We start from the raw sequence: 13,785 nt of genomic DNA, 5'->3' as shown, positions 1-13,785 counted from the left end.
CGCTTTATTATAAACTGTGTCCATTAGAACAAATGTGAGACACTTATATTTTTAGCCTCTAGCTTATTTGCTAATTGTTTATGTTAACATTGCAACATTTAAAAAAAACAAAAAAAACATCTTAATTAACCGTGACATGTTTCCTTCGCTGTCTACCACGGCTGAAGATATGACTTTATGTGGTTAGTGTTACTGCGGCTGATTGGTCAAACGGAGTCATGTGATTATTTTTGCTACGTCTGATTGGTGGAAGACAGTCACGTGGTACATCCACCGGCTTAGAAAAAGTATTAGATTAGAAAAGTAATGAGTGTAGCCGAATATTCAATTCAATTCAATTCAATTCAATTTTATTTCTTTAGCGCTTTTAACAATTAGTATTGTCCCAAAGTAGCTTTACACAATCAAAATAATTATTTAAGTTTGTATGGAATTTGACTTTGTAGAATCAAAATATAGCGATATATATAGAATATAGCGGAGTAAGTTTCTTATTCGGAACTCTCAATCTTTTACTCAAGTAAAATTAAAAATGTTCAAAAAGTTAGTTAAATAAATGTAATGGAGTAAACGTAAGTCGTTACCACCCACCTCTGGTGTTGGTGGAGAAAAAAATAACAAATCATAACCTGTTCATAATAAATGGTGTTTGTGAAAGTGTAGTATAAAAGCAATCCCACACTTGAGGCCATGCTGTTGTAGATGGCTATGATGCTTTGGGCACTCGGGCTGTGCCCTCACACATCACAGCTGTGCTGATATTCTTCACAACGGCACTCTCTCTCATGTGATGTCGCTTAATTATAGTTCTCCCTGTGCTCAAAATAAGTGATGTCACTAACTTGTTCAAGCCTGTCTGGCTAAAGAGTTGAGCTTGTTAGAATCAGCTGGTTTATTTAATGAATAGAATGTACATGTGGCAGGACTTTTACGTTCTGAAGTCTATCTCTGCAGAAAAGTGCCTAATACTAGGGAATTCTTAAATAAACTGTAAACGTCTATGGCAAATCTCCATGCACGATCTTCTGGAAGCAATCAAGCAGGCATGGATTGATCAAGTGACAGCAGAGTACTGCAGACGTCTTCTTGACTCTATGCCCAGTCGGATCCAGCAGGCTTTGGGAAATAAAGCCGTCAGTACTAAATATTGTTTGTCATTATTTTAGTAATTTGAGAATGTCAATAAAACGTTGAATTTTATGTTTGTCTCACTATTTTGGTCACCACTGTAAGTCCTCTTCTTCGCTTTCATAATGATGTAAGGGAACAGAAGTATTAAGACAATCAGTATCTCAGTAAAAATTTAACTGATTACTGGTTAAGTCTATTTTAGATTTGCATATAGCTTTATAATGGCTTAATCTCATACAGGGATTTAAGACAGACTGATGCCATTTAGTGTTGCATTTGTTAAAGTGGACACAAAAAAAGATATATATGTTTTGGTAAAGTATATTTGCTAGAATGTTTTATGAAAGCAAAGGTTTCATAAAAAAAATGAATTATGGGCAGAAATCCTCCATTCCTAGATCACCATGCACATCACGTAGCAATTCTGTGAGCCTAGCTTAGTATAAAATATAGCTTATGACAACTCCAGGCATGCCTAATTACACACTGGTCAGTAGTTCAGCTGAATGTGCAACACTTGGAGTTTGTCATACCTGTCTAGTGTATTTCTGCCTGTTTTGAGAATGTTCGCTGTCTGTTCAGTTTGGAACCTGAAACAAATGGAACAAAAAACCCACCACATCATATCATTACTTTAGTTTTTGTCACTAGTTTAGTTTAAGCCAACACATTTTCCCCTACAACTAATAGGTCACAGCTGAATGCTCTGGTACATTTCTTTTCACGCAACCATAGTTTCTGTTGGGACCAATCTGTTAGAGGAACTGATACAGATCTCATTACAGATGTTTCTCACAGTCTCTCTCTCTCTCCCTCTCTCTCTCTCTTAACTGCACTTAAAAAGCTACTATATTTGTTTTGCATTTACTTTCATTACCTAACCAATGGTTCATGGTTCCACATTATTTCCTCTCCCCATAAAGAATATGTAATACAACTGCATATTAAATATGCATATGTATCTTCCATTATAATTTGTAAAACAAATGTATCATGCTCGACGTAGAACCAATGCAAACGTACCGTTTTAAGCGATTGAGAATGCTGTCATCATTCTTTTTGATGTCCTGAACTATTTTTTGGATTTGCCTGCAATACAAAAGAACAGTGAGATTAAACAAAGTCGTTTGCATATCAAACATCCACCCACAGCGTACATGTCTGCACGATAGTCAAAGATAGAAAACTCTGTTTGCAGCACATGGGGGACACGAGGGGGGAAACATTATTCAGTAAAGTGAAATTCACATTATGAGTAGATATTCCAGTTTATAGTATTTGGGTATATACAGTATATATAGCATTTTTGCTGTTCATAAGCTGGTTAAATCCATGCTAGTTCTGTTTTAGTGGGTGATTGTTTGCTGTCATTTCACAGAACAGAGTTATGTTCGTTGGGCTTAAATAAACTTAGGAACATCATTCATTTTCCGTTTCAATGTGATGGACACACCAAAAGTAAATAAAGCATACTTGGAACAAATATCTCATTTACGTCTTATATAACGATCATCCATAACATTGCAATGCAAACCATTAAGCCCGGTAATGTGTAGCCTCCCTGTGTGTCACTGGGGCAGCACTAGCCCCTCAGCGCATGATTCTACAAACCATCTGCAGGTGTCCTGTGGTGTCTAGCGTTATACTATTTGCAGCAGATCCTGTAGATTGTGGGGTTGCGTTTCCATGGATTGGGTTTGTTTGTCCAGAGAATTCTATGGGTGCTCCAGTAAATTGGGATCTAGGGAATTTGGAGGCTAAGTCCGAGGTCTCGCGCTCTTTGCCTGCAAGGTCTTGAGCATTAGATGTTCTGATGCCTTTCTATCGTAAACGGAACATCTGTTATTTGTGCTGCATTGGCTTTTCTGGACAGGCTAGCCTTTATTACCCATGAGCATGAGTAAGCCTTGGGTATGCCTTGAGTAAACCTGTAACCAGTTCACTGGTATTTCAATAATTAATTCATAATCAATGTTAATATTTATTAATGTCTTACTGTATAGTGTTAATGTTATGGCTGACCGGCAACTTAAACATGCAAGGCACACTCTTATATTTCTAAAAATGCAAAAACCAATCTTTTCACTTTGCTTAAAGGGTAATAAACACACCATATTGACAAAGTCTTGTCACTTGTGAACATGGATGTCTTTGGTGTGTCAGTGGTAGCGGAGATGAGAGTGTGAGCGACTTGAGACGTATAATTAATAAGATTACAGTTTTGCTTAGTCTGCTGTCTCTCACAAACTCACTAAACAAAGCACAATTAAGAAAGATTTTAAAAATAGACTTTAACTGCATTTCAATAGAACATGCTAAAAACCACAGGAGATTATGAAACACACGCTCTCTGCGAGATGATTCTTTTGATAGCATTATTGTCATACTGTATCTTTCATCAAGTGCTAAAACACTTACAGCACATAGGCATCAACATTTATAACTATCAGCGTGAGTTATAAATGTTTAGTTACCATTACAAGAAATCTCTTGAATCCTTTCATCAGCGCGAACTTTAATGACACACACCACACCAATACGTAGCTCAATTCTAAACTCAACAATCGAGTACAGTACGAAATTTAAAGAAAAGAACTTTTCTGGACATGTAATTCAACTAAAGCTATGTTCTGTTCCAATAGTGTAATTACCAAAAATAAACTAATCACAAACACAACTTGCACCATAATAATCTTAACTGATTAACTTTTAGCTTCCTTAAAATTAAGAATGTTTTTTCTTTTCATTAACCTTATGATGAACACTACACACACACAACCAACAGCTACAAAAGTGTTCTTTAAATATATTTCTTACCGAAGTTTCTCACTAGCCGGCTCAGTGATCTTGCTCAGTTTCTCCATGCTGTATGAGAGAATGAGGATGTGTGTGTTCTCTAAACTAATGCTGTGAAGGAATGGGCAATAAGCCAAGGGTTGGACATCCCACTAATGCAGTGTGGTTTCGTTTTTTTCCTTTATTCCTTTATTCTTTTACTCTCTTCTTCCTTTTCTTCTTTCTTTCTTTAGAATCCTATTTATTGACCATGTGTGTTGATAAACACAAGCATCATATCATTTTCAGATAACACACAAACTACTATCACTATACAGAATAAATAAATAAAGACGCCAGTGTGTGAACAGATTAACAATATACACCTATTGTGACTGTGCATTGTAGTAAAAAACAGCAATAAACTGCATCACATATGAAAATGATGTGTGTGGGGTTGTACAGTGTACTGTATATAAAAGAAAGAAAAAATGCATCACATATGAAAAGATCATTCGATTTTTATCCTCATGTTTATTAAAAATATAAACATACTGTAGGTTGCTCTTATAATACAAATAACCTGGTGATCTTAATTAAACATAAGGTTTATATAAATCTGCCTGTTGGGCAGTGGACTTTTTGGACTTTTTTTTTTTTCTCTTTCCAACATAAAAAAAGCTTTTTTTTCTAAAATCAAAAGACGGACGTTTTTTCGGATGTGGCTAATACAGAACAATAGACTCTGTCCACACAACACTTCCACACTCACGTTTAACAGCAATCTTATTTCTGGGAATTAAAAGAACACTTGCAGTGCATGACATGACCTCTTCAAGCAAGAATAAAATGGTGGCCAAGATATCAAGTTAGCCTCTTTTACTACAATGGACGTACAAAGCAAGGATTAAGTCAGAACTCTGAGTTAAGTAATGCAGCCCAATAAAGAGGGGAGATCCTGTTACCACCTTAAAGAAATATTTGAGAATATTTCAGTAAATTGCTCAATTAAATTGCTTTAGTTTTCCAATGGGTTTGATTTTTTAATTCAGTACGGAATGACATAGCATACTTTGTTTTATCATCACTTGTTGTACGACTGCCAGAAGATACAGTGGGGCAAAACACTATGAGAGACAAAATAAGAAAGAAAAAACTGAAAATCACATTGTAGGATTTTTTATGAATTTATTTGCAAAAAAAGTATTTAGTCACCTACAAACAAGCAAGATTTCTGGCTCTTACAGGCCTGTAACAACTTCTTTAAGAGGCTCCTCTGTCCTCCACTTGTTACCTGTATTAATGCTGTTTTCCTGCTAAGGGACCAGGACAACTGATCCGTGTAAAGGAAAGAATGAATGGGGCCAAGTATCATGAGATTTTGAGTGAAAACCTCTTTCCATCAGCAAGGGCATTGAAGATGAAACGTGGCTGGGTCTTTCAGCTTGACGATGATCTCATAACACTGCCCGGACTGGCTACAGTGCCTAGCCAGTCTCCAGATCTCAACCCCATAGAAAATCTTTGGAGGGAGTTGAATGTCCGTGTTGCCCAGCGACAGCCCCAAAACATCAACAAGAATGGGCCAAAATACCAGCAACAGTGTGTGAAAACTTACAGAAAATGTTTGACCTCTGTCATTGCCAACAAAGGGTATATAACAAAGTATTGAGATAAAATTTTGTTATTGACCAAATACTTATTTTCCACCATAATTTGCTAATAAATTCTTTAAAAAAAATCCTACACTGTGATTTTCTGGATTTTTCTTCTTATTTTGTGTCTCATAGTATACTTATGATAAAAATGACAGCCCTCTCTTATCTTTTTAAGTGGGAGAACTTGCACAATTTCAATATACAAATAGGTTAGTACACAGTTGTTTCCTCATTTGTCTTAAAGTAAAAAACATAGACATTCCATTAACGAGAAACCAAAAATCACACTTTTTTTTCTGTTAAATCTGTAAGAAAATCACAAAAAAATCTAAGGGAATGGCTTTGCCTTTGCCTTCCACTGCATGCTCCACCAGAACAACCTGGTTATTATGTTAGATTATCTGTTTTGTTTATGTCAGATTATGTGAAATAGGAGCCAGGCAAGTTCCTATGAAATAGCTGTTACTATAGAAACCTTAATGTTATATAACTGAGAGAAGCAATTGGCAGGCCCGAGCACCAAGGAGGTAACGGTGTTTAATGAGCCAGTATTGAATGATATTCTGTCACATTCCTGGTCATACAGTGGAGTATAAAAGTCTGATACTGCTCTGGGAACTGTTATTATTTAAAACCTATTTGAAAATATTTTAAAGCACATAAAGTCAGTAAATGTTCAGTATTTTAACTGTTATATATATACAGCATATATAATCATTATAATTACTATTATTATAACTTGCAAGATATAAGCAAGACATGATAGCACAACTATATAAAACAATAATTAAAACATGGTTAAATGCAGTTCGAAGTGCATAGGCCGACTTTTCTTAAAAGCAGATTTCTTAAAAGCAGTTTTAAATTTAGTACCAGTGTGAAGTGAGGACATGTATTGGGGAAGTACGTTTCAAAGCTTTGGTGCACTATTAGAGAAGGCCCTGGTCCCTACTGTATAGTGCGAAGATTGAACTGTGGTACAGAGAGTAAACCTTGATAAGGACCTCAGAAAGTTTAAATACTGTTAGTGTGGAGAATGTCTTTTAAATACGCAAGAGAAGCAAGAGCTTTGACTTTTAAAACTATCTGATTGTGTAGTGGTTAGCACTGTGGCCTCGCACCTTCAGGGTCGAGAGTTTGACTTCCACCTCAGGTCTGTGTGCAGGGAGTTTGCTTAGTTCTTCCTGCGCTTTGTGGGTTTCCTCCAGGTGCTCCACTTTCCTCCCACAATCCAAAGACATGCAGGTTAGGTTAATTGGCGTTCTCAAAAATTGTGTGTAAGTGAGTGAGTGCATGTGCCTTGCGATGGATTGGCACCCTGTACAGGGTGTGTGTACCCTGCCACATGCCAAAAGTCTCCTGGGATAGGCTCCAGGCCCACAGAGGCATGGATAAGCAGTATAGAAGATCAATAAATGAAAAATCTATTAGATCTATCAGATCACGACACTTTGTTGGTGATGGGTTCTGGTGATCTGAGCTGGCATATTTAAAATGTTTATTGTGTGTGTGATCAGTGTTAGGGGGCAAAATTACTGTCATTAAAAAGTAATCAGTTACATTACGGTCGTTACTTTCTGATAAAAGTAACTTGTTAGAGTACTTTACCATTGCAGATAACGAAAACTCCAAGACCTTTATAAATATTCTATCATCGTTACTGCGCAAAGTTTGTTCCATAATCTGTTAACTACTAATACCCCTATCTCATCTACATGGTTTCGCGCGGTGACCGTAAGTACGGTTCAGCATGATTCACTGCGGGTTTTGGTGCTGTGATTAATTTTTTTCCCTCTTTCCGCGCGTCTGTCCTCGCAGACCTTGCAGAACTTTGCGGAAGGTCAGGCGGTCACTCACGGCGGCTCACAGCCTATCACCGCGAGTCACACCGCATGGGTGAGATAGGGGTATAACAGCTGGAATAACAGAGTGGGGGTGGGAGTGGGGGTTATCGGGGGCGGGGTTTGCAGGATAACTTTCACACACACACACACACACACACACACACACACACACACACTAACGGAATCACTGCTGTCTGGCTCACGGATTACATAAATTGTCTGAATAACAGATTACATTTTTGAAAATATAACTAAATAACCAATGAGTACTTAAATGGTGAACCTAATGCGTTAGATTACTTATTACATCAAAAAAATAATCCAAGTACTTTGAAACGTGTTACTTTGTAGTGTGTTACACCCAACACTGTTTGTGATCAATCAAATATTGTACAAAGGCAGCTAATGGCAATTCACATAAGTGCATGATGCAGCCACAAGAGTTAACACACTGTGGTCAACACACCAGTAAAAGTTTTAAGGATCAACAGACCTAATGGAATAGTCTTACATTTGTTGCAGTTTTATTTTAGGATTCTATGATAAGCCAGGTGCTTTCTTGATGGTTCATACTGTGTTTAAAGTCGGTAATGTTTATCTCCTGAATACCTCAGGTGAGGAGAAGTCGCAAAGGTGATGATACAATACGGTAGATATGATGATCAACAACAGCATTTCGAAGTTTACCATCATTTAAATACTAAGCGACACTCCACTTTTACATTATGAAATATCCCTTAGTTATTTCATAATGTAAAAGAGCTACTGCTGAGCCACACCCAACTAGAGAACAGCAAAGCAAAGCAAAGCAAGAAACCAGTAGAAGGTAAAACCTATATGATGTCACATATGTGCAAAATCTAATTGGGCTGGTAAAACTGTGCACATTACAAAAAATGGAAAAACGTGAAAAGAAAGCAGCGAATTTTTTTTGCACATGCACACTAGAGACTCATCTGATGACATAAATGACTAAAAGGTAAATTTTGCATCATTGGTTCCCTTTACATCATTTTATTATAAGCCATACATTCTGTTGCCAGGTCACAGTATGTCAACAGAGCCCTATTAGCATATTTATGCGACTATACTTAGCATTTGCTAGGAGCCTAGCATATTGCACAACCAAAAGTGGAATTAGTTCACACATTTTGCTTGCACAGCATGACATATTGCGCCTCCATGGCAACATTGTTCCGCATGTCAAAATCTAACTTCCCTAATATTTGTCTATGAAGTGTGTATATGCATACACACTTCCTGGTCAGAAAAGGTTACATACTCTGTGATTTCATTCAATCAAAGTTTAGCTTTGATTACTGCACACAAGTCTGGGGCCCCGTTCATGTGTGAAAATGATTCCTCTATTTATGTGATAACCTGGTCATGGAGTACATTTAGGTCATCAGCTGGTCCAACTGAAGCAACCCTAGATCATAACACTGCCTCCAGAGGCTTGTACTGTACAGTGGACACTATGCATGAGTGGGATCATTTAGGAATTTTATATATTCATATATATGAATTTTCATTTCCTAAATGTCTACACTATTGCCTATTATAAAATTATTATATATATATATATATAAAGGAGTAATAAAATCTTTTGTTCCTGTTGCCAGCTGGTAAATCTGTGACAATGAATCATTATTGTCATTTGAATTTGACCCCATTACTGATAATAAATGAGAAGTTTGAATCACACTGCTTGATGTATTTGCCAATGGCACTCTTCCTGTTTTTATTGAATCACATGTTTATTGATCATATGCAGAAATAACATATACTCAGTACTCGCTAAATGCGTTTATGAAGCATATTATTCATGCCGCTGTATTAACGTCCTTGTTTAAATCCACACAAGTTTCAGGATGCAGTGTAAAAATTATTTAGAAAAAATAAAAATAAAAATAAATAAATCCATTTAGAAACTTATGTCAGAAATCCATCTCGATCCCTTAAAAATGTTACTGTAACAAAATAAAAGTTGTTTATATACAGTAGTATCAGTGCTGTTAGAATATCAATGATGAAAAATAAATGTTGCTCTTCTCACCCGGGGCATACTGTACATCATTTAAGAGTTTATATTGTAATTAATTATAAATATGACATTGTCATTTTAAATATGTGTATTCTGCAGACTCAGGTAAAATGTCTCAGTCTTGCATCACGTAGCGTGTATTTGGAAACCATGTCGAGTGGAAACCAGCTATAGTTGGTGTAAGAGTCTGCGTCATTCTGACTATATTCATCTCTGACCTTCAGCATGTTTCCCCTTAACACTTTGCATGTCTTCCTGAAAGCGCTTTATTTAACTCCTTAAATAAAACCTTGTAATGAAAGTGCTTCACTTCTCTTGGATTTAGAAGATCTAGCGTCTGATCACTGAAACAACCGATTTTCCATGCTTCTAACAGGGTAACAGGAAAAAGGGCATGTAAATTAAATAGATGTCAGACTTTTTCATGCATTTTTTCATTAAACAGTTTCAATAAAGACTGATAGAGGAAACAGATCTGAAAGTCATAGGTACATAGATAACCATGCAAATTGCCAACCTGTATGATTCTACTCTGCCTGTCTGGTGTCGGGAAACTATCTGGTCAGGATGGTAAGATTGTAATAGTTTAGTCTGCAATTTTTGGCATGTAATGTGTTTACATTTTAATTTTATATACTGCCTGGCTGAAAGATTTTAAATAAATCCTGGAATTTTAAGTTTGTCCAACACATTATTAATGCCTGCAGGGATAATACTGAAGCTTCACCTTTGTGGGAAAAAAATATGGTTGTAAAAACATCATAAATGTAGATCACTTATACATAAGGCAATTAGTTTGCTGGGGAACATAAAGATTTGACTGATGATGATGAGTGAAGACTGAATCTAATCCAGAGTGTTGAGCGCATCAGCGTAAGAAGGGAAGCGTGTAAAGCAATGCACCCAATGCACAACTAATTACATAATCGTTCTTATTTACTAAATCCCTTTTCCAGGTCAGAGTCATGGTGGGTCTTTAAACTGTCCTAGAAACACTGAAATACTGGTCCATTGCCCTGTGTGTGCGCATATTCCTACACCAACTTACACATTTTGGTGTAGCCAATCAGCCTACTGGCATGATTTTTGGAGGTTGGAAGAAACCAAAGGAAACAGAGGAAACATATAGACATGGAGAGATCATGCAAAGAAACTCCACACAGCCCTCAGTCACCAAAGTTACATGCTGTATTACCATGCCACCTACCACAATGCTTTCATTTTCGTAATAACTAATGGAGGTTTTAGGCATGGCCACTGTGTTGAACACTGCAACATGCCCGCACACCATCTGTGTGATTGTTCACGCTATAATTTATACAGACAACCAGCCGGTGATGTCTGGCAGCATCGTTTTTTGATGCATTTGCTATGAACATTTTTAAAGGATACAGTCACGATAATGAAACTACTGTAGAATATAAAAGTAATGGATTCACAAAAACAATGTGTTTGTTTACTGTATCATAAATTGTAAACTACACTTTCCTGTAGTCATAGTGTGGATTGTGTCAGCAATAGGGGGACTAGACATAAGTAAAATCAGGACCTTAAGCTAAGCTGTTGCTAATCTTAGGCGTGTGAGGACTAAGTTTCATAATAAGTCTCATGGTTTAAGAAGAGGAAGTACTTTTTTAGTTAAGAAGAAAAGGAACCTCCAGAGCATGTTGAAATCAGTCTGATTGTCCTGAAGGTCAAAAAGATGGGGAGGATGAAGACTGTCAATTTCCACTAAAAACAAGCCCTTTTTAAAAAACTATAGTAATACTATAAATAAATAAATTTTACATTTAAGAAACACTTTATAAATTACTATATGCTGAGTAAGTCTTTAACTTAAAAATTAATATGAGGAATTTTGGAAAATATCAAGAGAAAACCGTGTTGTTCAATTAAGGAAGCTTAAAACTAAAATGGTCAGCTCTTAACATGTAAGAGAAAGATGGGGTAAAAAGAACCCTGAGCCATAGTAAATACTGATCCAGTACAACATTGCCGCCTCCGTAGCACTTTCAGTTTTGCCTAATGTGTTATTTAACTCAGTAATGTAGTAGATTGTTTAGGCTGTTTGTCCCAAATTGCTCCAGTCATTATACAGAGCAGTTACAAGTGTGAGAAACCTTACTAAAAAGAAGTTCATTCAAGTGTGCTAATCGTATAATTGTTTTAAAAACAGTATTCCTTTAGCTGATTTTTCATGCATTTAAAGTATCAGATATATACTAAACAAAAATATATTTTCTTTGACTTACTTGGCTTAAACTGACAAGTATACAGAAAAGTTTACTTTGGCCTATACTCAGAGGTGGGTAGCCAAAAAATGTACTCAAGTAAGAGTAGCTGTACTTCGAAATAATATTACTCAAGTGGAGGTAAAAAGTAGCCATCTAAAATATTACTCAAGTAAGAGTAAAAAAGTATTCAGTGAAAGGACTATATATATATATATATATATATATATATATATATATATATATATATTCAACCACCTGTATACCTATATATATATATATATATATATATATATATATATATGGCATACAGCATATACATATATATAATATATACAGTGTCTGTATATATATATATATATATATATATATATATATATATATATATATATATATATATATATATATTCAACCACCTGTATACCTATATATATATATATATATATATATATATATATACAGTATGGCATACAGCATATACATATATAATATATACAGTGTCTGTATATATATATATATATATATATATATATATATATATATATATATATATGTTATATACTGTATGCCATATTTATTACTTTATTTAAAATGAAGAGGTACAATATCACTTATAACCGAATTCTGAATTCTGATACCACTTTGTACAAACGAAGTGGTATCAAAATTCGGTTATAAGTGATATTTTACCTCTTCATTGTAAATAAAGTAATAAAAAACTTTTAAAGTAATAAACCTGTTGAATTACAAAAAAAAAAAAAAAACTTTACAGTGTGCTCGCTGAGGGCCCTTACTGCTGTGCTGAAGAGCTGTAGAGACCACTTGTTAAGCTAAAACTTGAGTTGTGGTAAAAGGAGTAATTTAGGAACACAACTCAACACAATAAACTTAAATCAGTGGTCATTTTCTAGCTTTTTGTGACTTTTTTCAGTGAGTCATACTGTATAAATTAGATTAGTTTACTAATAAGTATAGGCTACTGAATTTACTGAATTTTAGCAGCTAAATAGACTTCAATAGCATGAAGAGTTTAAATTAAAAAATGATTAAGTGACAAGAACTATGGTAAATATTTGTGACTCCCTCTTATCTGAAACTGTTGAAGTATTTCTCTTTTGCTCTTTGACCTAAACAATACATTACACAACAGTGCTGTTGAATTCCTGAATCACATTGATTAATTTTCTATAACAGCAGTTCAAACATTTAGACTGCAAGGTTACAAAAATGTATCTGTACTTGTAATTGTTTCTATAGCAACAGCACATTTATAGAGATTTTTATTCCAAGCCTAATAATAAACATTAAAAAAAGATTGTTATTTAGCTAAGTATTTTTCTGTAAGGAGATATTCATTTAACATATGGGAAAGTGGATGCCAATATAATTTTTTTTGCAACAGTAAGTTTTCTAGACAGCAAGTTTCTATAATGGCAGTGCGGTTCAGGTGGTTGAAGTTGCTGATCACAGTGACAGGGGTTCGAGCCATGTCACTGCTTGGTTGCCACTTTTTGACCCTTGGGAAACTCCCTAAACCTGATGCCTATATAAACATCACAAGGGGATGCAGGACCCACTGTCGTAAAACTGGAGTTTTAAAAAGTCAAAATGGCTTCTGCTGTATAAACAATCCCAGTATTAGGTAAATATGACAGGCAGATAAGACCTATAAACAAAATGCAGAACTATTTTGTACCTGTGAATGTACTGTAAGGTGTGAATGTACTGTATGTTTTGTTGTCCACCTTCAGTTATTGTCTGGGCCATCATTAAAATAATGCTAAGTCTACACAAATATTGCAACTGTAAATGTGTTCAAACTCATAGCTACAGTATAAGCAGCAAAGAGCAAAATGCCAAGTCGTCAATGACAAGTCCCTTTGTTTAAATTTTACTTTCATTGAGTGAAAAATTTGATATGTAGTGGCTAAGCCTTTAAATGGGTAAGCATATATATATATATATATATATATATATATATATATATATATATATATATATACACGCACACACACACACAGCCTATATATAAAAAAAGTGGTCTAAAGTTCAAGTATACATATCTTGTAGTTATGGGTGGAATAGTTTAAAGTGAATAGTAC

The 13,785-nt window shown here is 35.2% G+C and overlaps 1 protein-coding gene across 5 annotated transcripts in view; it reads right to left on the bottom strand.

The window, feature by feature from the left end:
• The window catches only part of blnk (B cell linker), a 49,112-nt gene that overhangs the window by 20,053 nt on the left and 15,274 nt on the right, over positions 1-13,785 (bottom strand). For 2 of the 5 annotated variants that reach the window (XM_053502068.1, XM_053502069.1), the window contains exons 4-5: positions 2,155-2,220; positions 1,665-1,721 (exon numbers count right to left, since the gene is read on the bottom strand). In XM_053502068.1, the coding sequence (XP_053358043.1) occupies positions 1,665-1,721; positions 2,155-2,220 (123 nt within the window). Of the gene's footprint in view, positions 1-1,664; positions 1,722-2,154; positions 2,221-3,948; positions 4,223-13,785 lie in introns of those variants that run through there. The other 3 variants (XM_053502071.1, XM_053502073.1, XM_053502070.1) reach the window with 3 other exon arrangements.

Source organism: Clarias gariepinus, chromosome 8 (genome assembly GCF_024256425.1).
Source record: "Clarias gariepinus isolate MV-2021 ecotype Netherlands chromosome 8, CGAR_prim_01v2, whole genome shotgun sequence".
In the NCBI taxonomy this organism is placed as follows: Eukaryota; Metazoa; Chordata; class Actinopteri; order Siluriformes; family Clariidae; genus Clarias; species Clarias gariepinus.
The sequence above is the reverse complement of the archived record's forward strand: the minus strand, read 5'-3'. Positions and strand labels throughout refer to the sequence as shown.